Source organism: Hyperolius riggenbachi, chromosome 1, assembly GCF_040937935.1.
Source record: "Hyperolius riggenbachi isolate aHypRig1 chromosome 1, aHypRig1.pri, whole genome shotgun sequence".
NCBI lineage: Eukaryota > Metazoa > Chordata > Amphibia > Anura > Hyperoliidae > Hyperolius > Hyperolius riggenbachi.
This window is the reverse complement of record NC_090646.1, coordinates 601,666,351-601,693,355: the sequence shown is the minus strand read 5'-3', so window position 1 is coordinate 601,693,355 and position 27,005 is coordinate 601,666,351. Positions and strand designations below refer to the sequence as shown.

Below are 27,005 nucleotides of genomic sequence, written 5' to 3'. Positions count from 1 at the left end.
GCAAATGGTATATTAAGGAGTAAAAAGTATACTCACAAACCAGGGTTACCTCCAGGCAACCACTGTATAAGCAGGTGAGGAGATTAGCCTGTCCCCACTCAGGATTAAGAAGTCGCTCTCTGTAGACGTGAAGAAAAAAAAGGGGGTATCCACCTCCACCAGGGGTGGATATATGATATAGTATGAGACTGAACAGAGGCGCCAAAAAGGTTAAAAGCAATAATTAAAATATTTAAAAATGCTTAGGAGGCAGTGGTGGACTTACCTCCTTCAAGCAGACACAAGAAACTGTGTATTTCAACAAAAATTAAATTTATTGGTACACTCCAAGGTATTGCTTACAACGCGTTTTGCAGGTCTATACCCGCTTCATCAGGCAGTAGAGGTAGGAGTACACAGCAAAATGTCAGAATCACACCTGGCGCCAGGTGTGACTCTGACATTGTGCTGTGTACTCCTACCTCTACTGCCTGATGAAGCGGGTATAGACCTGCAAAACGCGTTGTAAGCAATACCTTGGAGTGTACCAATAAATTAAATTTTTGTTGAAATACACAGTTTCTTGTGTCTGCTTGAAGGAGGTAAGTCCACCACTGCCTCCTAAGCATTTTTAAATATTTTAATTATTGCTTTTAACCTTTTTGGCGCCTCTGTTCAGTCTCATACTTATTTGAAAGTAAACCAGTCTAACAGTGATAGAGTTACATAACAATGCAGAGTTGCTTATATAAGGAACGCTCAGCTTCGGACGAGATAGTTATCATGGAAGCATGACAGAAAGTTCTAACTCCAAAGGTTTTAGTTAAACTCTGGAGGTGGTCAAGTTATTGGATCCTTTAAATCTGAGGTTATGGGAGGTGTGACAAAGTTGCAACAAATCTTTCAAGTATCCGGTTTTGTAGGTATTTGAATGTTAGCATGCCACTTTTGAAAAGGATACTCCATATACTCGCCATTTTATAATTTTATGTTATATCCATTTTCTGCCCCACAATCTGTTATGTATACATCTCACAGCAGTGTGCAATGCATGACAGACATCTACCCCTTCTATGGTGGCCAAAGATGCCCCAAATCCTCTGGAACCCTAGTAACCCCCCTGGCAGGAACAGTTTCCTCTAGGGCAGGGGTGTCGAGCTTAAGTACAAAGTGGGCCAAAGTTGTACACCAGTGACCTAGTTGTGAGCCAATCTTGATGTCTATTGGGCACCATCCACCCTTATAAAATTCCTAGGTGGTGCCCTCCCTCCCCTATACAGTTCCCTTGTGTTTAGTGCTTTCCTACCTACCTCCCCCATATGGCTTCCCTGGTGATCTAGAGCTTCACCTCTAAAGCCGCATCTACACACGTAGATGCGGCCGCGATGCTCCTTATCAATTCGAGCCGCTGATGCGGCTCGATTGATCAGATCCAACAGGACGGATCTCCGCACCGCCGATTCCCTGCTCGCTCCCCGCGAGGGGACAATGGCATGGAATCGAGCGGAAGATAAACGGCACCGGCGGGGACGAGCGGGGAATCGAATGCGGCGCACGCACGGCGAGCGGGGACGCGGCAGGCACGCGCGGGTACGCGGAAGAGGCGTTAGCCACCGGATCGCAGCCTCATCTACGCGTGTAGATGAGGCTTAATATAGTTTCACTGGTGGTCTATAGTGGGCCAAACGTAATGCAACGTTGGAAAACCACTTGAGGGACACATTTAATGGCTCTGAGGGCCAGATTTGGTCCGAGGCAGAGGCAAGAGAGGCTCCAGCCTCAGGGCGCAGTGTAGGAGGGGGCGCACAACTCACTCAGCTATCATTTCCCTATTGTGTTTTAAGAAGAGAGAGATAAGAAAAGAGGATACATGGCAGTGACTGCAAGCCAGATAACTAGAGATTAAGGTGTTTGGGGGGTTGGGGGCCCTTGGGCACCTCTTAGTCCAATAGCAATCAGCGTGTGAGGGCTGGGGTGGGATGGATGGATGGAGGGGCGCACTTTGGTGTCTCAGCCTTGGGTGCTGGAGGACCTTGTCCCGGCTCTGCTCTAGGGTATCTAAGAAATAGTAATCTCATCAAACGGGCAAATGTGCAGACCATTGGGACTTTGCCATTCACTAGTTGGCATAAATTGGATATAATCCTGTTTGCCTAATGGCTCCTTTAACCTCCTTGCCGATTATCCCGAGCTCAGCTCGGGGTAACCTGCGCAGGAGGATTTATCAGGCCGCGCTGGGCCGATTTGCATAATTTTTTTTATTGCACGCACCTAGCACTTTGCTAGCTGCGTGCATATTACGATCGCCACCGCTCGCCGCCGATTCGCCGCTACCCGCCGCACCGCCCCCCCTCCAGACCCCTTGCGCAGCCTGGCCAAACAGTGCCAGGCAGCGCTGAGGGGTGGATCGGGATACCCTCTGACGTCCATGACGTCGGTGACGTCATCCCGCCCCGTTGCTATGGCGACGGGGGAAGCCCAGCAGGAAATCCCGTTCTGAACAGGATTTCCTGCTTACTCTGATCGCCGGAGGCCATCGGAGTGGGTGGGGGGATGCCGTTGCGCAGCGGCTATCATGTAGCGAGCCCAGGGCTCGCTAAATGATAAAAAAAAAAAGTGCTGCGCTGCCCCCTTGCCGCAGGAATTGGACCGGCAAGGGGGTTAAAGACTGCTTTCCACGGTTCCCACAAGGCTAATATACTTTCAGTTGCTGTATTTTAACAGAGTTAATGGTATGTATATAGAGTGGGGTATTGTACTGTATTAGCTGGGCGTATAATAGAGAGTTCATGGTATGTATATAGATTGGGGTATAGTACTGTATTAGCCAGGCCTATAATACAGAGATCATGGTATGTATATAGAGTGGGGTATAGTACTGTATTAGCTGGGCCTATAATACAGAGTGCATGGTATGTATATAGAGTGGGGTATAGTACTGTATTAGCCAGGCCTATAATACAGAGATCATGGTATGTATATAGAGTGGGGTATAGTACTGTATTAGCCAGGCCTATAATACAGAGATCATGGTATGTATATAGAGTGGGGTATAGTACTGTATTAGCTGGGCCTATAATACAGAGTGCATGGTATGTATATAGAGTGGGGTATAGTACTGTATTAGCTGGTCCTATAATACAGAGATCATGGTATGTATATAGAGTGGGGTATAGTACTGTATTAGCTGGGCCTATAATATAGAGATCATGGTATGTATATAGAGTGGGGTATAGTACTGTATTAGCTGGTCCTATAATACAGTGATCATGGTATGTATATATAGTGGGGTATAGTGCTGTATTAGCTGGGCCTATAATACAGAGATCATGGTATGTATATAGAGTGGGGTATAGTGCTGTATTAGCTGGGCCTATAATACAGAGATCATGGTATGTATATAGAGTGGGGTATAGTACTGTATTAGCTGGGCCTATAATATAGAGATCATGGTATGTATATAGAGTGGGGTATAGTGCTGTATTAGCTGGGCGTATAATACAGAGATCATGGTATGTATATAGAGTGGGGTATAGTGCTGTATTAGCCAGGCCTATAATACAGAGATCATGGTATGTATATAGAGTGGAGTATAGTACTGTATTAGCTGGGCCTATAATACAGAGGTCTTGGTATGTATATAGAGTGGGGTATAGCGCTGTATTAGCTGGGCCTATAATACAGAGATCATGGTATGTATATAGAGTGGGGTATAGTACTGTATTAGCTGGGCCTATAATACAGAGGTCATGGCATGTATATAGAGTGGGGTATAGTACTGTATTAGCTGGGCCTATAATACAGAGGTCATGGCATGTATATAGAGTGGGGTATAGTGCTGTATTAGCTGGGCCGATAATACAGAGGTCATGGTATGTATATAGAGTGGGGTATAGTACTGTATTAGCTGGGCGTATAATACAGAGATCATGGTATGTATATAGAGTGGGGTATAGTACTGTATTAGCTGGGCGTATAATACAGAGATCATGGTATGTATATAGAGTGGGGTACAGAGCTGTATTAGCTGGGCCGATAATACAGAGGTCATGGTATGTATATAGAGTGGTGTATAGTGCTGTATTATTTTTAACACTGAGTCTCAAGCAACCAGAAAGCACAGTTATCCAGCATCGGCCAATCCCCGTCAGGGCCGGATAATTAAGACTACTGTACATTTAAAACAAATATGTCGATGTTGGAGCCTGTAGATCAAGTTTATTCAAGACAATCCTCAATGCATCAAAATGTTTTTCATCAAAGAAAAATAGTTGTAATATGATATCTAATTGTAAACCCACACAGTACATTCATATTCAAGAAGAATACAGCAGGTTACAGAGTATATAAGCATCTGGGGGCTGCCTGTATATTCTGCAGCCTGCTATAGACAAAGAAGAATGAGTTCCTAGCTTCTGCTTATGACACACATTCCCATTCATGTTTTTTCCTCGCTGACCTCCCCCCTCTCCACATGACAGTCCTATGCAGTCATACATAAGAGGAGTACGACATCTCAGTGCATCTGCAGCGCAGAATCAGAACACACTGACCTAAATGCGGCTGTCTGCGCAGCTCCTGGAGAACAGCCGGAGTTTGGACAGGAAAGGTACGTCTTCCAGAAGCTATTTTGAGCTTACACCTGCAACAGCAATTTGCTGACTGTGGGATATTTTTTTGAAAAACATTGCACTTTTCTCCTGCCGGTGGGATTTTATGTTGTACCGGTGTAAATCTGGCTTTCTGGGTTATATTTCTTACAAACAATTGCCATTTACAAAAATGATTTATTTTTATTTAAAGTGTGTCTGAGACATTGCAAACAAAATGATTTATACTCACCAGTGGCTTCTTCCAGCACACCCCCGTAGTCCTACTGCTCTTTTGCCATTCTCCTAGGTCCCTCAGTTGCGCCACTTCCAGCCTCGGTAAAGTCCCAGATGGAGCCAGCCAGGGACTACTGCGCATGCGTGTTCCCAGCTGTGTGCATTCCCTGAATGTGCTCCTCGAGCATGCTCAGTTCATAAAGATGCAACTGCGCTTGCGCAGAATGCTTGAAGCAACCAGAGCGCAATTGGGGGTGCGCATGGCTGGGACCGTGTATGTGCAGTGGCCATCAAACTGGCTGGATTACGCACTTCACATCACTGAATGGAGGGGACTGGACAGACATGGAGAAGGTAACGAACTACAGAAGGCTGGAGAAGACCCCAGGTAAGTATAAATCGTTAAGTTGTCAATGTCTCCGGTTAACTTTAACCTCCCTGGCAGTATGATTACTTTTGGATTTAAGGGTGTAAAAGCATTGCAACTTTTTCACCAAAAATCATAACGCTACATAGATCTGCGGCAGCCCTGCACAGTACTCACCTCCTCTGTAGTGTACTGCAATTCTGCCTCCGTCCACTGGGTGGCACTCTACTCCTATAGTAAGATTGCCGTCTGTCATAATCACGACAGACGACAATCTCACCAGAGGGACTGAGAGCTTCTGAGGTCTGGAAGAAAAATGGCTGCCAGCATCTGGATCCTGGGGGAGGTGTGTTACAAACACTGCCAAGCTGCACTGTGTATCCATACCCCAAATTAGGCTCAGGGTTACCGCTCTGAGCTGTGGATTCTCGGCCCGAGCCCAACTCGGGGTTACTGCTAAGGAGGTTAAATCGGACCTGCATGAAGAAATATTTACCTTGAAACTCCAGGTGTCATTTGTATTACAGAAACAGAGCCTTTAACCCCAACATGTCTGCAGTTCTTTAGAGCAGAGTGATCTGTAGTACTGGAACACCTACTCAGCAGAGTGGCTCAGCACATGGCTATTATGCACATAGTACAGCTCAAACTATGTACACAACACATACAGTATGTTGCTAGTATAATGCACATTATATAAATGACGGTTCTATTGAGGGGATACTGAAAACACAAGGTGATCGGTTTACGCATTTTAGTGTGTTTTTGATGCAATTCCATTGAGCATAAGTCCCTGGCCACACTGCATAGTGTGCAATACGGGCATCAGACAATACATAGAGAGCACTGTCTGATAGGATGCACTGCATTCCGCTCAGACAATGCTGAATAGGGTTTCGAAAAAGGCTTGTACACAGGTACAACTTTTCCGCATGAGCAACCCGACAACATGACCGACCACGCAGCCAAGCGACTGCACAACTTTTATTTTCTGCGCACCAACCGAGCTACCAACTTATTTGCAAACTGTGCATGCAAGCGGAAAAACGGACTGCACGATACGGCCACATTCAAAACAAGTACAAGTCATTCAAACGACTTGTACACATGCGGTCAACAGCACCATATCAGCCAAACAGTTGGCTTGGGCAAACTGCCTGTTATCAGCTGCTTGACTAGTCGTTAGTCCCGCACAGAGCAGGGACAAGGTCCTCCAGCATCCAAGGCTGAGACACCAAAGTGCGCCCCTCCATCCCTCCCACCCCAGCCTTCACACACTGATTGCTATTAGACTAAGAAGCGCCACAGGGCCCCCAACCTCCCCAACACCGTAATATCTAGTTATCTGGCTTGTAGTCACTGCCATGTATCCCCTTTTCTTATTTCTTTCTGCTTCATACAAAATTAGGAATGACAGCTGAATGAATTGTGCACCCCCTCCTACACAGCGCCCTGAGGCTGGAGCCTCTTCAGCCTATGCCTCGGCCCGGCCCTGGGACTCCCGCATACACATGCCCAACTATCGTTCAACAGACTGAGTTTGGAAATTAGTTGGGTGGAAAAGTTGCACGTGTTCAAGAGCCTTAAAACACACATCCACCTGTGTTGTCTTACAATGCAAATGAGTGTATGCAGTATGTATTTTGAAATAAAACAAACAAACAAACAAAAAAAAACCAGAAACAAACTGTACACACAGAGGCATTTCAATGCTTTTGCAAGCTTCATGATTTTTTTTAGACCACCTCACTTCTCTGAAATACTCCACAATGTCGGCACCTTGTTAGGTCAGAGTTTCCTCCCCTACACAAGTGCAACTGGAAGTAGGTAGAGCAGTGCAGGCTAAAATATACAGATGTCTGTAAAGGGTCTTTTTAAGGTGGGTGCAACTATTAGGTTGGCTTTTACTGAGTGACATTTCTCCTGACAAAGCACCTCTACGCGAAACAACGGTCAACCTCCACACTGAATACACCCCACCATCACCCATATGTGAGTGTATCAGAGCCAATGTTGTTTTGAGCAGGGCTGTGGAGTCGGTACAAAAATCTTCCGACTCCAACACTGACGCCTCAGTGTATGAAACCACGACTCCGACTCCGCGTACCCAAAATGGCTCAGACTCCTCGACTCAGACTCCTCAGCCTAATACTTAACAGGGCTGTGGATTTTGTAAAAAAATAATCAGACTCTCGACTCCGACTCCTCAGTTTATGAAATCAACGACTCCGACTCCAACTCCGGGTGCCCAAAATTGCCCCGACTCCTCGACTCTGACTTCAACTCCACGGCCTTGGTTTTGAGGTTTTAGCTTTTTCAATAAATGTTGACATTTTAGGAAGTGCTCCTCTAAACTCCTCTTCCCTGCCATAGTGGTCTGTGACTGTTCAGAAAAGGCACCCCACTCTGCTCACCTTAGCCACACTTGGGAGTTGAGGCACCCGCTTTCTCCTATCGCTTCACCAACTTTTTAAAGTGCACATGGGGTACTGAGATTTTTACTTACCTGGAGCTTCTTCCAGTCCCCTGTGGTCTGCCAGCTCCCTCTGTGTCCTCCCTGTCCAATCCCTTGTGCTGCTTTAATTCCCACAACTGGCTGAGTGGTGGGGCTGCTACATATACGCTGTCCTGGCCACCACCTACTCAATCAGACTTGCAACCGTGCATGCACAGGACACTTCTGGCCACAGAAGCGTGATTGAGGAGGTGTGCAGCCTGGAACAGCGCATGCACAGCAGCCCCGGGGTCACGGACTTTGTAGCTACAACAGTACAATGGAATTGATGGACTACATGGGACTGAAAAAAAGCTCCAGGTAAGTAAAAATCTTCTTGTCTCCCCAGACTCGGGTGTAATTTAACTACTTAAGGACCAAGTGGATTGAAATCCACACCCTGTTTTGGTGTGTACCTGGCTGGCAGGGCGTAGATTTCAATCAGCCGCCGCTGCGTGCATCCACCGTTTCCGTCACTGACCGCCGATCTCGCCGCTGAAACCCAACATCTCTCGCCGCAGCTCACTCGCTCTGCCATCTCTATGAAGGCAGGGCCCTGTGAGCGGGTCAGGAACTGATTTCATTGGCTCCTGGCCCTGTCTATCAATGTAAGCAACTCCTATTGGCTTACATTGAAAGACAAGGTCAGGAGCCAATGAAAGCGGCTCCTGACCGGCTCACAGGAACTCTGCCGTCATAGAGATCCCGACGTGCGGCGGTGATGGCGATTGCGGCGGGTATGTGCGGCGATTCCTCGTTATCTGTCGGGATTTCGCTATTTCTGTACCAGCGGTCTCTGGTCCTTAAGGAGGCAGAGACTGTTGGTACTTAAGTGGTTAAAGAGGCACTGAAGCGAAAAAAAAAAAAAAGATATAATGAATTGTTGTGTAGTACGGATAATTACTAGAAAATTAGTGGCAAAGAAAATATTCTCATATTTTTATTTTCAGTTATATAGTGTTTTTGTAACCTTGCATTATTCTCTAATATTTGCAGTTTACACACTACTCAGTATTCTAAATGTTTTACAGAGCAATCTTGTGAACTATTGATCTGTCCTCTGGGGATAAAAAGAAAATACAGTGACCGATAGTTGAGAAGAAGACAGAGCTCTCTGCAACTTTGAAAGTCATGGAGCTCAATGGCTTTTTTGCATAGATAACAACTGGAGTTTCTTAACTCTTCCTGTACTGGAAACAATATTAGACTTGTGTCTCTGCTGCTAATGTTTTTATTTCTTAGCTGTACTACACATACAAATCATTATATTATAATTTTTTTTCGCTTCAGCTTTAAAGGAAATATGCTGTGAACACGAACTGGTGAGATGTTTTAAACAACTGTATCCTCCTTCTCCTGAAAATGACTTTTTTTGAGTATGGCCCACTAATATTTTTATTTTTAAATCTACTTTTTTAAGTTTTTGCTGTTTCATTTTCTCTGCTCAATGACACATGCAAAGAAGAAAGCCAGAAATAAAATCTATGAATTATTGACCCTTTTTATCTCTTTGCTACTCTCAGAAGCAATTTTCTACCAGGGAAGTGTTTTTATTGCTATAAATCCTTATAGGTGAGGGTTATGCTATAGTATGATCTGGTCCCCGACCTGGACAATCATTACATTTCTGATTTTTTACTCTTTCAGGCATAGAAAGAAAAAAAGGAACACAGCAAAGTAATTTGTGTGCTTGGCACTGTACATACACGTCTATTTCATCATGTCACCTTGTGTATCCTTTAAAGAGAACCCGAGGTGGCTTTGTATAACGTTAGTGGGGCACAGAGGCTGGTTGGGCACACTAACACCAGCCTCTGTTGCCCCATTGTGTGTGTCAAAGACCCCCCTGCTCGCCGCTATCCTCCCCGCAGTGCTGGCGACACGCAGCGCGTCGCCAGCACAATGTTTACCCTAGCGCTGTCTGTCAGCGCCGCTCCCCCGCCTCCTCTGCATCGCCGCTACCCGCCCTCGTCCCTTCCCTCCAATCAGCGTGAGGGAAGGGACGAGGGCGGGTAGCGGCGATGCGGAGGAGGCGGCGGAGCGGCGCTGACAGACAGCGCTAGGGTAAACATTGTGCTGGCGACACGCTGCGTGTCGCCAGCATTGCGGGGGTATAGCGGCGAGCAGGGGGGTCTTTGACACACACGATGGGGCAACAGAGGCTGGTGTTAGTGTGCCCAACCAGCCTCTGTGCCCCACTAACGTTATACAAAGCCACCTCGGGTTCTCTTTAAGTCCTGCCTGCCAACTGGAACTAGATTGTTTTACAAGTTAGTGTGGTTCTGTAAGTCAAGCCTTTATATCCAGCACACAGGGAGGACAGGACTCAACAAGTCTGTAGAACAGCATAGATAGATCCCATACAATCATGCAGCATTGCAGTAGTATCACAGTAATATCACAGTGCCACCTACAGACCAGAAGTATGAACACCACACCTATGTGTGATCATGCCCATGCACAAAAGATAGATTGGCCTCAGCAGCTCTGCAGAGTGTGCTGGAGATAGGACTATGGTTATGGTGATTTATGGTGATTTATTTTCACAATAATCCTGGAGGCCTCAATGACTGCAGCCTGATGTATATGGTCAGCTTAACACCCCTCCGCCAGCGCAGTATTTTCCTGAAATTGCTTTCAAGTATAAATCCAATCAAAAAGTAAAGTCAGTCCAGGAAATGATAATTTTGTCCACAGAATACTACAGCTGTGTTTAATCAGAATATTCACTCAATTCTCTATTTAAAGCTTTTCTCCTTGCAGCAATCCAAACATACACACACAGACAGATGAATAAATGTCCATTGTCAAGTGGTTGACAGAGAAACTGCTTGTGTAGTGGGAACAAATAATAAAGGAATCCCCTCATTTCAGCTGTATACGCTGCAAGTAAAATGGCAAGCACTGTTTTAGCTTGATTACATTGTCTTTATGTGCACTAACAGATAAAGCCACCATTCCATAGGGTTCTTTACAGGAAGGTTGCACTATAATCTCTAGATTAGACAGGTGCTCAAAAAGAGCTAAAGCGCTAATCACTCACGCAGGAAGATGGGGATTTTTGAGGCAGCCTGCCCTGGAAACAGAGTACTGTTGCTATGGTTTCAAAGAAGTGCAGTTTATTTAGTGTGAGTTTATGAATTCATAACTGGATGCAAACTGCCATACAAAGATCATTTTAATAACACCCATTTTTAAGCAGGGCCGGTTCTGGACTTTTTGCTGCCTGAGTGAGGCAAACATGTGAGTATGCGCCCCAGTGGCGTAGCTAAGAAGCCGTGGGTCCCAGTGCAAGTTTAGCATTCGGGCCCCCCAAGGATGCTATAGATAACAATTGATACAACACACCGAAACCAATCGAGGACAACCACAGAGGTGCAAGAAGGGGTTGGGAAACTGTGTTAATGATCACTACTATTCAAATCACCTATAGAAGAGAATATTATCAGCACAGGACCAATAAAGAGCTAGTACTGTATTTGAGGGGTGTGCCCCTCTAGCCCAAGGGCCCCTATGCGGTCGTTACCTGTGCGTCCCCTATTACTACACCACTGATGCACCCCCCCCCCACACACACACACACACACTCTGGAATGATTGCTCAGCACCCGACAATTTACTCTGCTTCATTTAATGTTTTTACTTTTCACATGATGTGCTGCAGCTCAACACAACAGCACACTGGCTGGCTAACCCTCAGCCACTCCATTCCTCCTAAGACAGGACAGAAGTGCCACCTCCTCCCTTCTGCTGTGCAAGGCAAATGAAACACTGCTGCTCTCCTGACTCCCCCCTCACTGTCAGACTCCCTACAGAGCACAACAAGCTGCTTTTCCCCCCAATGATGACCTCTTCACCTCGCTCGCTCTCGCTTCTCCTCCTACTCTGACTGCATGCTGTTAGTGTAAGCACAGTTCAAACATGCCGCCCCTGTAATCTCTGGCCTGATGCAAATGTTTCGCCTTGCTTCATGACAGAACCGGCCCTGTTTTTGAGCTCCCAAAGAGCAATAAAAACATAATTATCGCAATATTTTCGCTTTGTGGCAGAATAGGAAAACCATGCGGTATGTGAAAAAAAAATAGGATTGTGATTGGTCCTGCTAAGACGTCGGTGGGGGCGTTAAAGATCTGACAGGACGGGTGCTTTATTACGACTCCTGATGCCCAAACAGGATCGAGTGAATCGCTCTGCCCCCCCTCAGTAACATACAATTATCTGTTTCCAGGCTCCAGGAGCATACACTGAACACGAGAGGGTCTGACTGTCAGACTGGGAGCTGGAAAAGCCAAGGAAATCCACTTGTTGGCCAGGCAGCAGTAATTAGGTGTTGCTGCTCACAGTGAAGACTTGCTGCAGGTTTCTATTGGGAGTGATAACACAGGGTTACTGCTGCTTGGCCAACAGGTGGATTTCCTCAGTTTTATCACCTCCAAGTCCAACACTGTCTGTAAAAACTCTCCATGTCAGCCGGAGTCTATGTAGCAGGGGTGTAGCAATAGGGGGTGCTGAGGTTGCGACCGCAACGGGGCCCTTTGGCCAGAGGGACCCCAAAAGGCCCTCCCTCAACTGCAGTATTAGCTCTCTATTGATCTTGTGCTCATTATTATCACTTCTATAGATACTTTGAATAGTGGTAATAATTAACAAACTGTTCCCCATCCCCTTCTTGCACCTCTGACACTGTAGTTGTCATTGGCAGGTTTTGATGCGACGTATCAATTGCTATGTATAGAGTGCTTGGGGGCCCCATTGTAAAACTTGCATTGGGGCCCACAGCTCCTTAGCTACGCCACTGCTATGTAAGGGTCTTATCTATTTGCCATGAGTACCTCACTGGAGGTCACTTATATTTGCAAAAAATCTCTCTACAGTCTAATTGTATGTTCTAACATTGTCAGTGAACAGAAATAATGTCTGAAGAAGGCTTAGTAACGCTGCGGAAGATGTTGGCACGATATATATATACTAAATAATAAAAATGATCTGTCCACACAGGAGCAGCTTACTAGCAAGTAAGGATTAAAGCATGCTAGCTAACTGGCCAAATACATCTGTCGGTAACTTTTCTTCCACAATAGCACCATCATTTGGACAATCTGCTCTGCTCAAAAGCCTCTGTGTTCTGTTTGTTTACATTAGGTTCCTATCATTACTGAACTAGCTAGCCTTAATCTCTTCACCCAATGCAAAAACATAAATGTGACTTCTTAAAACTGAAAGGTATTTATCACGAGTTAGGCAAAAAAAAATAAAAAATCGAAAGCTCCTCATACAAACATCGATTTTTATCACCCAAATGGGCACCACCAGCCAGCCATCATGCCCCCTTTAACCCCCCCACCCCCCTCCAAAATTTGAAGCCACCGCTGTTGCCAGTCATTGTACACACAGAATGATTGTCAGCTAAATAATAATTGACAAAACGGCTGATTGAGCTCCATTTAGTGGCACAGCAATAGTGGAAGCAGAGGTTGCAACCTCCCCGTCCTACGGAAGGGGGCCTCCCTTGAACTACTGTACTAGCTTGTCACTGGTGCTGTGCTGGTTATGATTCCCTCTATATATGCTTTGAATAGTGGTAATCACTAGCAAGCTGTTCCCCTCCCCCTACTTACACCTCCCTGACACTGCAGCTGTCCTTGGCAGGTTCTAGTGCTCCATATCCATTGTTCCTGGATCAACAGGGGTATGTGGGGGACGGGCTGGAGTTGTACTTTGTACTGGTTGAACTCTATGGACGTATGTCTTTTTTCAACCAAAATAACTATGTAACTATGTAACTATGAGTGCTTGAGAAGGCTTAATGTAAAATCGGCACTGGAGTCTACAGCTCCTTAGCTATGCCACCGGCTCCAGTCACAGCAGCTCTGCATCTACCACCATTCGCTTTCAGGAAAAAATAAACAATTTTGACAAAGTACGGAGAGGAAAGAGAATGTGGAGTCTTCCCTTCCCAGCGATGTCAGAATGAGGACACGAGAAACCCATCTACTGTGAAAATGATGCTTTCATCTTCAAAGACTGTCAGTTGTTTAGACTAGGCTCGTTTTTCATTTTATTTTGCATGAGTGACGAAAGAGGTACATTTGTTGTTGATAACAGCAGAAAGTGTGAGTTGCTCTGAGCTGCTCTGCAGGATTCGGATTACCGCCTGGAAAACACTGTCAGGAAAGAACAGAGCCCATCTACTATCAGCAGTGTTCATTAAAGGGGCACTAAAGTGACATTTAGGTTGTTGGGATAACCCCGGTGGCATGTTGCTAATCAGAGAAACAATGCATATTAGGTGGTGTCATAGCTCCCAAAGAGGGACACTCTTTGAGAACCCTGAACCCTCTTTCAGGGATTGATGTACAGATCTATGTGAATAAATGTATTTTTCTACTGTAGTCTCATCCTTTAAATTGATATGTTTCTTATTTTCAATTGTTAATATGAAGGAAAATGAACCAGGATAGAAAGGACCAGTGTGGTTTAAATTATAAAACATTTTTTAATGAAATCTTTATGGTATGCGTGACTAGGGGTGTGTCGGAGGTGTGATTAGGGGTGTGGCATGGGTGTTATTAGAGGTGTGATTAGGTGTGTAACAGGGGTGTGGCTTAAGTGTCCCTCTTTCTTATCTCAAAACGTTGGGAGGTATGGGTAGTTTTTTTTTTTTTAATAGTTTGGTCGGTAAGGATGTTTTACAGCACATGTACAGATCCTTTTCATCCATAACAAGCAAGTGATAGTCTCCCCCTCTGTTCAGTTGGGCTGTGCTAACAGCTCATTCCTCCACGCAGCCTAAAGGTGCCCATTAATGGTACAATTTTTTCACTAAATGCGATCTTTCGTTGCAATTTTTACGATTGCATTGTATAGAAAATTCGCTGTTTATGAAGGCAATCGATAATGAACAATTCTTTGGTCGATCGCAAAATAGGATCAAATTGATCCGAAAGTTGGAATTTATGATCAAATTTGAAGAAAGAATCGTTCAGTAAATGTGAACAATCGATAATTGCCTTCAGATTACTTATGATCGTTCAAATCGCATTTGGTAAAATTGTACCGGTAATGGGCACCTTAAAAAAGGATCCCAGTGAAAATAATGTAATAAAACAGTGCTTACTTTTTACAATAATTATGTATAAATGATTTAGTTATTTAGCGTTTGCCCCATTGTAAAACCTTTCCTCTCCTTGATTAACATTCAGACATTTATCACATGGTGACATTTTTACTGCTGGCAGGTGATGTCACTGGAAGGAGATGCTGATTGGGCTTTTTATTGGCAGTTGTAAACAACTGTTATTTCTCACACAGTGCACCAAGGCTCCCACAGTGTGACCTCAGAGTAGTGAGGCATTGTGGGAGGGGTTTCACCACAATTTCAGCCATAATAGATTTCTAATGGGAAAGAAGCTACTGACTGGGATGAAGTTCCATTCTTGGTCATGGTTCCTCTTTAGACCTTCCACAGCACATAACAGTACTTGCTGCTGAGCCTGCATTACCAGAATGGGTTTTGTCCTCGCAGAGCAGAACTCAGCTATTACAGTATCTCACAGTATCTCACAAAAGTGAGTACACCTCTCGCATTTTGTTTAAATGCTTTATTATATCTTTTCCTAGGACAACACGGAAGATATGGCACTATGATTGACTATAAAGTAGTCAGTATGCAATTGGCATAACATTGTAAATCTGCTATCTCATTACAATCACAATGAGGGTAAAGAAGCACCCAGGGGTTTATAAAACTGAGTTAAAAACAACAGTAAAAATGATAAATGAGGTGGCTTACCTCAATAAGGACATTCTCATAGGAAAAAAGAGAATTTTATTTTTGCAGAGGCAACGCGTTTCACGGGTCTAAGCCCACTTCCTCAGGCCAATAAGAGTGCCAGAGTATGTAGACCCAGTATGCATGGAGCGCTTCATGCATACTGGGGCTCTGCATACTCTGGCACTCTCGTTGGCCTGAGGAAGCGGGCTTAGACCCTTATTTATAATTTTTACTGTTGTTTTTAACTCAGTTTTATAAACCACTGGGTGCTTCTTTACCCTCATTGTGCTTAGTCACCCCCCCCCCCCCCCCCCCCACACACACACACACCTGCTGTGGGTGGGGTTAACAAACAGGCCATGTTTGAAGCAGTTATTGTCTTTTAAAGAAAAAGCAATCACCACCAGTCCCAGTCTGGGACACCCCGAGTGGAGACGGGTTCATTAGCTCCACCTGCTTCCTGTGGTCGGTTGCCCCCAGCAACCCACCTTTGTGAGTAGCCCTTTTATCATTCTATTGCTTTCAGTGTTACGGACATACTACACCATTTGGGCTCCCGATTTTTGTTTTGTCTCTTCTTTCCAGGGTGTCCCGACACCTCATCCACTGCATCCCATTACAATAACAATACACGGCCATTAACCACTTTACCCCCGCGCGTACGTATTTCTCCGCCCCTTTTTCCATCCTTTAACAACCAGGGACGGAGAAATACGTACTTTCCGCGTTCCCGACGCTGTCCGCGCTCCCGCTCGTAAACACGCCGCCCGCCGCTAGTAAACACGCCGCCGCCCGCTCGCCCAGAGATCAATGAACGGGAAAATCCATTCCCGTTCGTTGATCTAAGCCCGCAATGATCAGCTGCTCTCCTATGGGCAGCGCGATCATTGTGAGAAAAAACTCACGTGTCCAGCCTCCTTATACTTCCTCCAAGCTTCCGGAAGGAAGCTTGGAGGTCGCATTAAAACAAAAAGTTACTGTGGCCATCTTGTGGCCAAATAGTAAACTACACCCTACACATTTTTCACATACAAATAAATGACTTTTACACATAAAATTAACTCATTACCTCCCACACTCCCCATTTTTTTTTTTTTTTTGGTAATTAAAAAAAAATTAAAAAATTTACAATTAAAAAAAATACATAAATAGTTACCTTAGGGACTGAACTTTTTAAATATTTATGTCAAGAGGGTATAACACTGTTACTTTATAAACTATGGGCTTGTAATTAGGGATGGACGCAAAAATGAAAAAAATGCACCTTTATTTCCAAATAAAATATTGGCGCCAAACATTGTGATAGGGACATAATTTAAATGGTTTTATAACCGGGACAAAAGGGCAAATACATTTCATGGGTTTTAATTACAGTAGCATGCATTATTTAAAAACTATAATGGCCGAAAACTGAAAAATAATTATTTTTTCCCCCACATTTTTCCTATTTTCCCATTAAAACACATTTAGAAAAAAAAAATTCTTGGCATAATGTCCCACCTAAAGAAAGCCTAATTGGTGGCGGAAAAAACAAGATATAGTTCATTTCATTGCGATAAGTAATGATAAAGTTATAGACGAATGAATGGAAGGAGCGCTGAAAGGTGAAAATTGCTCTGGTGCTCAGGGGGTAAAACCCCTCAGTGGTGAAGTGGTTAATGTCTAAACCGCTGGCAACAAAAGTGACTACATCCCTAAGTGAAGAGTGTCAAAATTCTGCCAAAAGCGTCAATATTTTGTGTGCCCACCATTATTACCCAGCACTGCTTTAACTCACTTGGGCAAATAATTCACTAGAGATTCAAGGTTGCCACAAGAATCCTCTGCCACTCCTCCATGATGACATCACAAAGCAGGTGTCTGCTCCTCTAGTTTTCAAACCGGAGGAGGCAGGCTTGCTGCTATGTTCCCTCCTATCACCATCCCATTCCCTCCTCTTCCCCACCCCATTCACTCCCCTATGGGCCAGGGAAGATGGAAAGGGGGGTGATAGGAGGGAACATCACTGGAAGTCTGCCTCTTCCGGTCTGAATACTTGACTTTAGCCAAAAGTTCAGCTTTGTTAATTTAGGTTTGTTTTCAGCCTTCACTGAAAGAAGGATGTTGGGCTCCAGGTACGCAGTAAAAAGGGGGGGAAGGAGGCAACTATGTAACCCCAGAGGGGGCCTGGGACCACATTAGGGAGTAACTTTGCTTCCTCCATTGAATGCGAGGCATTGCATTTCATCTCTTCTGATATTGCTAAAACAGAAATGCAGAGAATACGCCTATTGTGGTTCCTCTCTGCCGGTTTGATTTTTGTGGCATGACACGTTTTGCTTACATGTGTGACATCTACTTATGTCTTATGGGGTCTACTGTCATGTCACAGAGAGCAGCAAGCGAGGACAAGATGCTCAGGCTGCACATCTCTTGTTTTGAAATATATAAAGCTGGTCCCAAAGGGAGATCTACAATTTTCCCAGCTGGAAAGACAAAAAAGGAGGTTAAACGGGGTGCAAAAATCTATCATTATGTTTTCAAAACAGCAGCAGGATAGCGGCGTGAAAAGCAAACATTTCAGATCTGATTTCTCCTCTGGAGACGCCAGCTGATCTCAGCCGCTCTGCGGCAAACGCAGCCACCTCCATGTTCAACCATAAATCAATATTTAAAATTTTGTCATCATTAGGTCCCCATAACCCAATTAGAATGACAGTCTAACAAAGTGCTCCCGCAGCATATGTGCAGCTCAAGGACATGAAATTGAGATTCTCTTTTGTCTTAAGGAAGTCAGAACACAAACTAGAAGAGTAATTTTCATCTATCAACGTCGTTTGATTCAGGCCCAGGCCTCGGTCTGTTCAGTCTTTCGTACTTATTTGCACAATCGGTCGGCATTGATTTTTATTGTTCCAAGCATCCTCTTGTAGGTGTTACTTTGTACAGCTCTGAATTTGTGTAATCCAATCATTCCAGCAGAACGACAGATTCCGAGTCAGAGGAAACTCTCAGAGACAGCCACACAACAAAGCTGGCTTGCAGGAAGGCAGTGGACAGAACAGTCTGATGATGTTTCGATCTGATTTTCAGACCATGCACACGTCTCCGATCACAAGGTGATGATCATGGAAATCGCGGTGCCCATTTTCCACTGATGTTATTCAATTGTACTTCATGTTGCATTTTTTCTGTGTTTTAGTTAAAGGGAATCCAAGGTGAGAGTTATATGGAGGCTGCCATATTTATTTCCTTTTAAACAATACCAGTTGCCCGGCAGTCCTCCTGATCCTGTGTCTCTAATACTTTTAGCCATAGACTCTGAACAAGCGTGCAGCAGATCAGGTACTCAGTTGACTCAGATTTTACTGGATTAGCCATATGCTTGTTTCAAGGTTTTGACTCAGACACTACTAAAGTCAGAAGAGCAGCTGGGCTGCCAGGCAACTGGCATTGTTTACAAGGAAATAACTATAACAGCCTCCATATCCCTCTCACCTTGGGTTCCCTTTGATGGAGGTGCAAGAAAATTACACACTAGACACGGTGCTATGCATAATTACTCAGCAAGGGTCTCTTCTGTGAAAATATCATGAGGCCCCCCCTACTTAAGTTTTCTTCTCCACCCAAAGTTAACCACCTTAAAACACCCCCCATTAACCCCTCACAAGTGAGGTCAATTGCCGTCAACAGCCTGCTAATAAAAGTGTGGCCAGCCTAACCACAAACCGCTTAGTAAGCATGGTCAGTACAATAATCCCCCCAGAGGTGTAGCCAGGAATCATGAGGCCCCATAGAAAAGTTTTAGGTGCCCCCTCCCCCCCCCAAAAAAAATGATATGGCACCCGCACACACACACACCAACTCTAGGTAGGCACCCACCCAGTATAAATCAGAAGATACAGGATTGACTGGCACTCAATACTTGCTAGAATTCGCAGTTGGATTGGGTTACCGAGTAGATTGTGCTCAACACTATAACAGGCATATATCCAAGATTGAAGAAGAAAAGTAGGTCCGGAACCAATCTGCTGCTTCAGTAAGAATTTTAATCCAACAGGTACAGTATGGTTAACATTGGAAGATACAAAAAGACGGCCTGACAGCCGTTTCGCAGGTCACCCCACTTCGTCAGAGGCCAGTTCTTACTGAAGCAGCAGATTGGTGCCGGACCTACTTTTCTTCTTCAATCTTGCACCCACCCAGTATTAAGCAGCCCTACAGTAATGGTAGCTGAAGGCATCCTCCAGTATTACATATCTCCAGGTAGACCCCAGTATAGGTAGTTAGAGCCCACCTTCCCTTCCCACCCAGTAAAGGTAGCCTGAAGTAGTGCCCCACAAGTATAGGGAGGCCCTTACTATAGGCAGCCGCAGATGACCCCCAGTATAGGTAGACAGAAGTAGACCCAGAGGTCCCCATATAGGTAGCCAGAATTAGATTTTCACTCCAGGTACAGTCTGTGTATAAACAGAGGAAAATATGCATATCCGTGTGTTTGCAGTCACAATTTACATTGAAAAAGGACCCTTAATTCCAGCTATGACCAACAAAATAAACCCAGTTCTTATGCCTAACCACCTTAACCAGCATAATACACGCAAGATGAATTTTTGTTTTGTAGAAGTAGAAAACCCCTGAGCTTATAACTGCCCCTCCCCCTTCCACCTCAAACTGGTCTTAGATTATGGTATGGCAGGGATTAGCATGGAATGAGAAGGACAGTTAGTGACTTTACCAAAGATTCTGTAAAGCACTGCAGAAGATGTCAGCGCCATATCATTTCAAACAACACTGTTCCTATGATCAACTAAAAAGGGACTATCAAAGCAAGGAAAACAAGAAATCAATGTGCCCAATAACACCCCTGTTCATCTTGGAAATCAGATATCTTGTCATTGAACAGAACTCACCTAGCAGGAAAGTGTGCTGAGCACACTACATATAAGGTATGATTGCTGAATGTGTCTTGTTGGGGGCCTCATGATTGTTGAATTTGTCTTGTTGGGGGCATCATGCTTTTTAGGGGCCTCAAGATTGCTGAATGTGTCTTGTTGGGGGCCTCATGATTTGTTGGGGGCTTCATGATTGCTGAATTTTTCTTGTTGGGGCATCATGATTGCGCACCGCACAGCGTGGCTGAATAGAGTACTGGTTAAGGGCTCTGCCTTTGACATGGGAGACCAGGGTTCGAATCCTGGCTAGGGTCAGTACCTATTCAGTAAGGAGTTCAAGGCAAGACTCCCGAACACTGCAGGGTGGCCTCCTGAGCGCGTCCCAGTGGCTGCAGCTCTTGAGCACTTTGAGTCCGACTGGAGAAAAGCGCTATATAAATGTTCGGATTATTATTATTATTATTATAACGTAACCCTCATATTTTTCACCGCCCGCGCCGCACAACTTCACCGGAATCTTCGACACGGTGCGCTCAGTGCGCCGCACCACTTCTTCCCCACCTTTTTGTCCCCCCCCTGGAAAATTTCCTGCGGACGCCCAAGGTAATAAGTGCATTTTCTTGTGAAACACTGCACCATTATGTGTATTTTCTGGTGAAATGCTGCCACATAATCTATATTTTCTGGGGAAACGCTGCACCATTGTAAGTATTTTCTGCTGAAACGCTGCCGCATTATCTGTATATCCTGGTAAAACTCGGCTCCATTATGTGTATTTTCTGGTGAAATGCTGCCACATTATCTGTATTTTCTGGTGAAATGCTGCACCATTATGTATATTTTCTGGGGAAATGCTGGGCCATTATAAAATGCTTGCCCATTATATGTATTTTCTGGTAAAATGCTGCCACATTATCTGTATTTTCTGGGGAAACGTTACTGCATTATGTATATTTTCTGGGGAAAAGCTGGGCCATTATCTGTATTTTCTGGGGAAATGCTGCAGCATTGCATATATTTTCTGCTGAAATGCTGCCGTATTATGTATATTTTTTGCTGAAACACTGCCACACTATGTATATTTTCTGTTGAAACGTTACCACAATATGTTTCTTGCTGTCTGAGGGGGTCTGACTGCTGCCGTTTGCGGTTGGGGGGAACGTTGTCTAATTACCTTTCGGGTCACTTTACCTGTGTTTTGGGAGAAAACGTAGACCCACTGTCTTTGTGTTTCATTGTTTTGTTAGTTAGCGCTGTCCACATCCCAGCCACACCCATTTTTTGCCATGGCTCACGGCAAACTCCTATTCTGGTCCCGCACCCCGCTCAAAGTTGAGAATACCATGTGGCCCTCAAATCAAAAAGTTTGCCCATCCCTGATCTATAGGGGCATACAGTAAGAAAATGGCTATGGGTGGATTAGATTGTAAGCTTCTATGAGGGGCAGTTAGTAGATAACTGACTTTATACTCAATTAAAGGACCACTCCAGCGAAAAAAGGAAGCAGTTACAATCAGACAGAACTGACAGGTTTTGGACAGGTCCATCTACTCATGGGCGATTCTCAGGGTTTTCATTATTTTCACAAGGATTTCCTCAACGGCAGTTGCTAAGTCTGACAACATAGTGTGCAATTGAGTAGGGAGGCTGGCTGGTATGTTACTATTTTGGCAGTTAAACTGCTGTTCAAAAAAAGCAGTTGAAAACCAAGAAAAGCCGAAGAATCCACCATGAGGAGATGGACTGGCCCAAAACCTGTCGGTTCTGTCAGATTTTAACTGCCTACTTTTTTCACGACAGTGGTCCTTTAAAGTTTTCTTTGTTTTCAAAAGCATTTCCTGAACGGCAGTTGAACTGCGCAAATAGTAAGATACCAGCCAGCCTCCCTACTCACTTGCACATTCATTTGTCAATTTGTCAGTTAGACTTAGTAATTGCCATTACCCTGAGAAACCCTGAGAATCTCCCATGAGGAGATAGACAAGTCCAAAACCTAGCAGATTTTAATTGCTTATTTTTTTCGCTGGAGTAGTCCTTCAACAAAAAAACAACACCCAGTACAAAATTCCAAACAATTGAGAGGACAAAGAAATCAATGTTTTTCAGAAATCTATCTGTAGAGCTATTTAGGTGTGCCATCATGTGTTCATACTTAATGTAAGTGTCAACATTTTGCAAGATCTCTGTTAGCTCAGGGGCTTTGGGATCCCTCCATTGTCTTGCTATAGCTATTTTAGTAGCTAAAAATATATTAGCTATCAAGATTGAACAGTGCTAGGCCTAGAGTTGGTCAGAGTCTAAGCCCCTTCAAGGAGTAGATAAAGTCAAAACATATTTGCCAAGTTCTTTTGATATATGAGCAACTCCACCAACTAAGGAACATGCTTCCTACAGCTGAGCAATTTCTCCAACATCAACCTATCTGGTTATTAGAAGATAGAGCCAATCTATTAGGGGTGTAATACTATGATAGTAATAATTTTTTGATACATCTCTCTGTGGTTGACACAGTTTGTTAAATTAGTTAGGAAAAAGTGACTGCTGCTAGATGGCGCTGTTGCCAATAAAATCATCCTTTTCAGATCAAAGTGTTAGCAAACCACATCCACTGCCTCTGCACCAGGTAATATAAACAATATACCATGGGCACATTTGGGCTTGCTGTAGGGCCGCCGCTGCCAGATCTGTTCCAGCCCGGTGTCCCTCTATGTGGATCAAAGTGTCAGACTTTTAACCCCTACAGCAGCACACAGTGCTGCTTAATAACGGAATTTCACTTGCGTGTGTACAAGAGGACAGAGCTAAAGAACATGAGCAGGCGCTGGCTCCGCCCCTGATGTTGGGTCACCTCCTCACTTTAGTATGAGGAGGTACAGACCCTTTGGATCAATGATGCAAACCATTTTCTCCAGATTAACCACCTCTCCTGAACACTCCAGAAAAAAATTAAGTGGATGACGTGGGCTATTGGGAAAAAGAATCAGAAAGGGTCAAAAAAGCACCCCTGAATTGCCTTAGGCAAGAACTATTGTGTGTACTCATATGTGGCCACTGGATCTCCCTTGCCTCATCATGCTTGCCAGACGTTAATCAACAGTTGCCTGATTCGGCAAGGACTCAACTCCTTCCTGACTGACGTAAACCTTGCATCACTCGACCTTTACAAGTTTTAGGAAGGAATCTGATGGAAGATGCATCAGCCCTGATAGCTCTGTCCCTATGATAAAGCATAAATAAACCATGAGGCCTTGAACTATCCACTGCATCCTCTGCTGTCTGCTTGGTGCACTTATAACCTATTGATAGGCCATACTGAGGTCAATAGGTCCCAGATCGGATCAACGTGATTGAATCTGCCAGATGAATTAATCTTATTTAGGGCCACTTTAAAATAATTCTTCCCACTATGACCTTCACAAAATGACGGCCGAAGCTCACAGCTCATGCACATCTTTTTTCCCCACAAGTATACTTACCAAAGCAGGTTTCTATTCATTTATTTTTGCTATCTGCTGATTTTTCTGTCATCTTTTTACAAAGCAAAATATCTTGCTTTAGTGTTGAAGCAAACAAATCTGTACAGTAAGAAATGGCATGTTGTTACAGTAACCAAGGGCCTAATGCCCGAACCACAGGTCATTTTGCTGTACACAAGCAGCACACAGCAATATCACAGGTAACACCAGCAGGGTACCACACATTGTGTGAATATAGCGTGACCTGGTTACTTGCTTAACTTAATTATAATGCTGCAGACTGGTATGAAGGATCACTATGGAATTAGCTTGTCTAGTGTTGAAGGATCACCAAAACTGTAAGATTTAAAATGCATGAGTACACATTCATGTACTTTTGTCTCAATGTTAATTGCACTGTAAATTAATTTTTCCTATGTAACTTCCTAAGTAGGTATTATCAGTCTGACAGCTTTAAAGCTCTTATGGACAGGTTTTGGATTCGTTCATCTTCTCCTGGTTGATTCTCAAGGTTTTCTTTACGCTTTTCAAAAGCACTCCCTGAAAAAGAAACTATGCCAAGATGGCTGCCAGCATCTCTGCTTGTTTGCCACTATTCTGGCCGCTGGACTGTGCCACTGCTATTCAAGGAGTGCTTTTGACCATACATAAACCTTAAGATCCCCCATGAGGACATGGACAAGTGTGTTGGTAAGAGGTTCACAGCGATTACATTATAATGCCTACTGTAAGTGAAAGCTACAGAGGAAGAAGAAAAACATTTAGGGCTTATTCACACTGGAGGAGTTTTTTAAGCGCTGTAGATTTTTCCAAATCTTCCTGAAAGCGCTTGTGCAACGATTCTCCATGAGAGAGATCACATCTGAGCAGTTTGCTTCCCATCCGCTCAGAGAAGCAAGGCATGGACCATTTTTGAGGCAATTTGCTCCAATGGAAGGTATAGGAAAAATGCAAAACGCTCACCAAAGCGCTTTGTGCAGCAATTGCATTCACGTTTTTAAGAATAAATACATTGTATTTATTATTTTTCGGATCAAAGTGAAAAAATGGAATCGCTCTGCAAAAGCATTTACAAAAACGCTTACCAAAACCGCCCAACTCACAAAAATCACCGGGAAGGGAAAAAACGCACAAAAAAGCCCAACGCAAACGCAACCGCGATCGGAACGCAATGTAAACGAGGCCTTATAGGGCATTTACTCTGGAACAAATAAATGTATGTGTACTTTTAATTATCATACCAGCCCACCTAAAATATGAAATATTTAACAGAAAAACAGAAATCTGATTTTAACCTAAAACTGAATGAAAAACAAGCCTGAAAACGTGAAGTATGACGAATATGGGAGTTGCCCACAACTGCTTCTTGGCTGCCCAATGGTCTGATCCTCAGCTTCAGATATGAAACACTGCTTCGATAATGAGGAGCCAAATGCATTTACTTGCTTGCAGAGGAGAGGTGGCATCACCCACCTCAATTTCATCCTGGCACTCCACTAACATTCTGGCTGTATGATAGTGTGTGCAGGATATAAAAATCACCCGGAACCCTAGCAAAACGAGTGATTAACGATGTTTTGACCGATCATTTTAGAGCAGATGTTACCGACCCTCAAGAATGGCAGCAAACTACCGATATCGTGAGTCGGTTGTGATCCATCCAACCAACGATTGTTCATCAAAGGGGCATGTGCACAGTTAATTTGACGACATAACGATCTTGTTGTGTAAAGCGCACATGCCACAGTCAATCGTTCATAATCACTCATGTTTGTACAGATAGCAATCGTTTCAGTTAATTGCTCCTCCACATTAATTGCATCCAGTTAATTGCTCCTCCACATTCTCTGTAAGTTCCTTCTTTCCTGGATCATTGATGTGTGTATACAGGTTGGTCATTTGAGATAGTTAACCTTCGCCGGTCAGTGTTCATTTCAAGCAATTTTCCTCTGATGTGTGTGTGTACCTTAACAATAATCCAATGGTTGCATGTTTGTTGCAGGCAAATGACTCATGCTAGACTGAAGGCAAGAGATCTGCCCAATAACCAGACAATAGGCATTTTAAAAACATAATAGCGGCCTCCATATTCTTCTCACTAAGAGCCCATTTACACTGGAGTGATTAGCAACCGTATACAGATAATCGCTGAATTGCTGGCGATCACAAAAGCACTAGTGTAATGTAAACTATATGGCCGTGATCGCCAATGAGTCACGGTAAATACAACTGCGGTGCATGCAGTGCTTTTTCACATTTTTTTGAGCGATCACGAATGCAATGTAAAAAAACCCCGCTAATCGCTCAAAAAAAACCACACACACAAATGATGTACAACACACGCACGCACGCACGCACGCACACACACACACACCCACCCACCACAGTGGCGTAGCGGTTAGCGCTCTCGCCTTACAGCGCTGGGTCCCTGGTTCGAATCCCGGCCAGGACACTATCTGCAAAGAGTTTGTATGTTCTCCCAGTGGATGTGTGGGTTTCCTCTGGGCACTCCGATTTCCTCCCACATGCCAAAAACATACAGATAAGTTAATTGGCTTCTCCCTACAATTGGCCCTAGACTAGGATACATACACTACACGATACATACATAAACATATGACTATGGTAGGGACTAGATTGTGAGCCCCTCGGAGGGACAGTTAAGAGTCTAGACCATATACTCTGTACAGTGCTGCGTAACATGTCAGTGCTATAAAAATACTAAAATAAATAAATGACTGTTATATAGGACATATAAAAGCATTACCTTTTCTTGATACTGTCGTCGTGAAGAGTCTAAGGACTGAATTAAGGCTGTGGCATGACCAACAAACATGGCATAGCAGGTAGCACCAACAATCATACTTAGCATAGTTATCCAGAGGTCCGACATGCTAACTGGAGCCCGCGCCCCATAACCAATGCACAGCATATGGCTCATAGCTTTGAAGAGTGCGTACGAGTATTGTTTTCCCCAGGAATCATTCTGTAATGAAAAAAAAGAGAGAGGACAAAATAAATATAAATAGGCTGTATGTGTTTTATTCCCAATGAATAGTTTTCCACCCCAGCAGTTGGAACGGAGCTTTTATGCCAAGCATTTCATGCATGTCAAATGTTAGCCTTCCACCTGCAGTGCCAGGCAATGCCTCGCAGAGCCTGTCCAGTGCTGCTTATCACACTAAACTAAGATGATTACACAGTTTTCCTAACTC

The 27,005-nt window shown here is 44.2% G+C and overlaps 1 protein-coding gene across 2 annotated transcripts in view; it reads right to left on the bottom strand.

Annotated features, from left to right (window-relative positions):
* The window catches only part of HCN1 (hyperpolarization activated cyclic nucleotide gated potassium channel 1), a 537,736-nt gene that overhangs the window by 111,920 nt on the left and 398,811 nt on the right, over window positions 1-27,005 (bottom strand). For both annotated transcript variants that reach the window (XM_068249552.1, XM_068249560.1), the window contains exon 4: window positions 26,558-26,776. In XM_068249552.1, coding sequence (XP_068105653.1) covers window positions 26,558-26,776 — 219 coding nt within the window. The remainder of the gene's footprint in view (window positions 1-26,557; window positions 26,777-27,005) is intronic.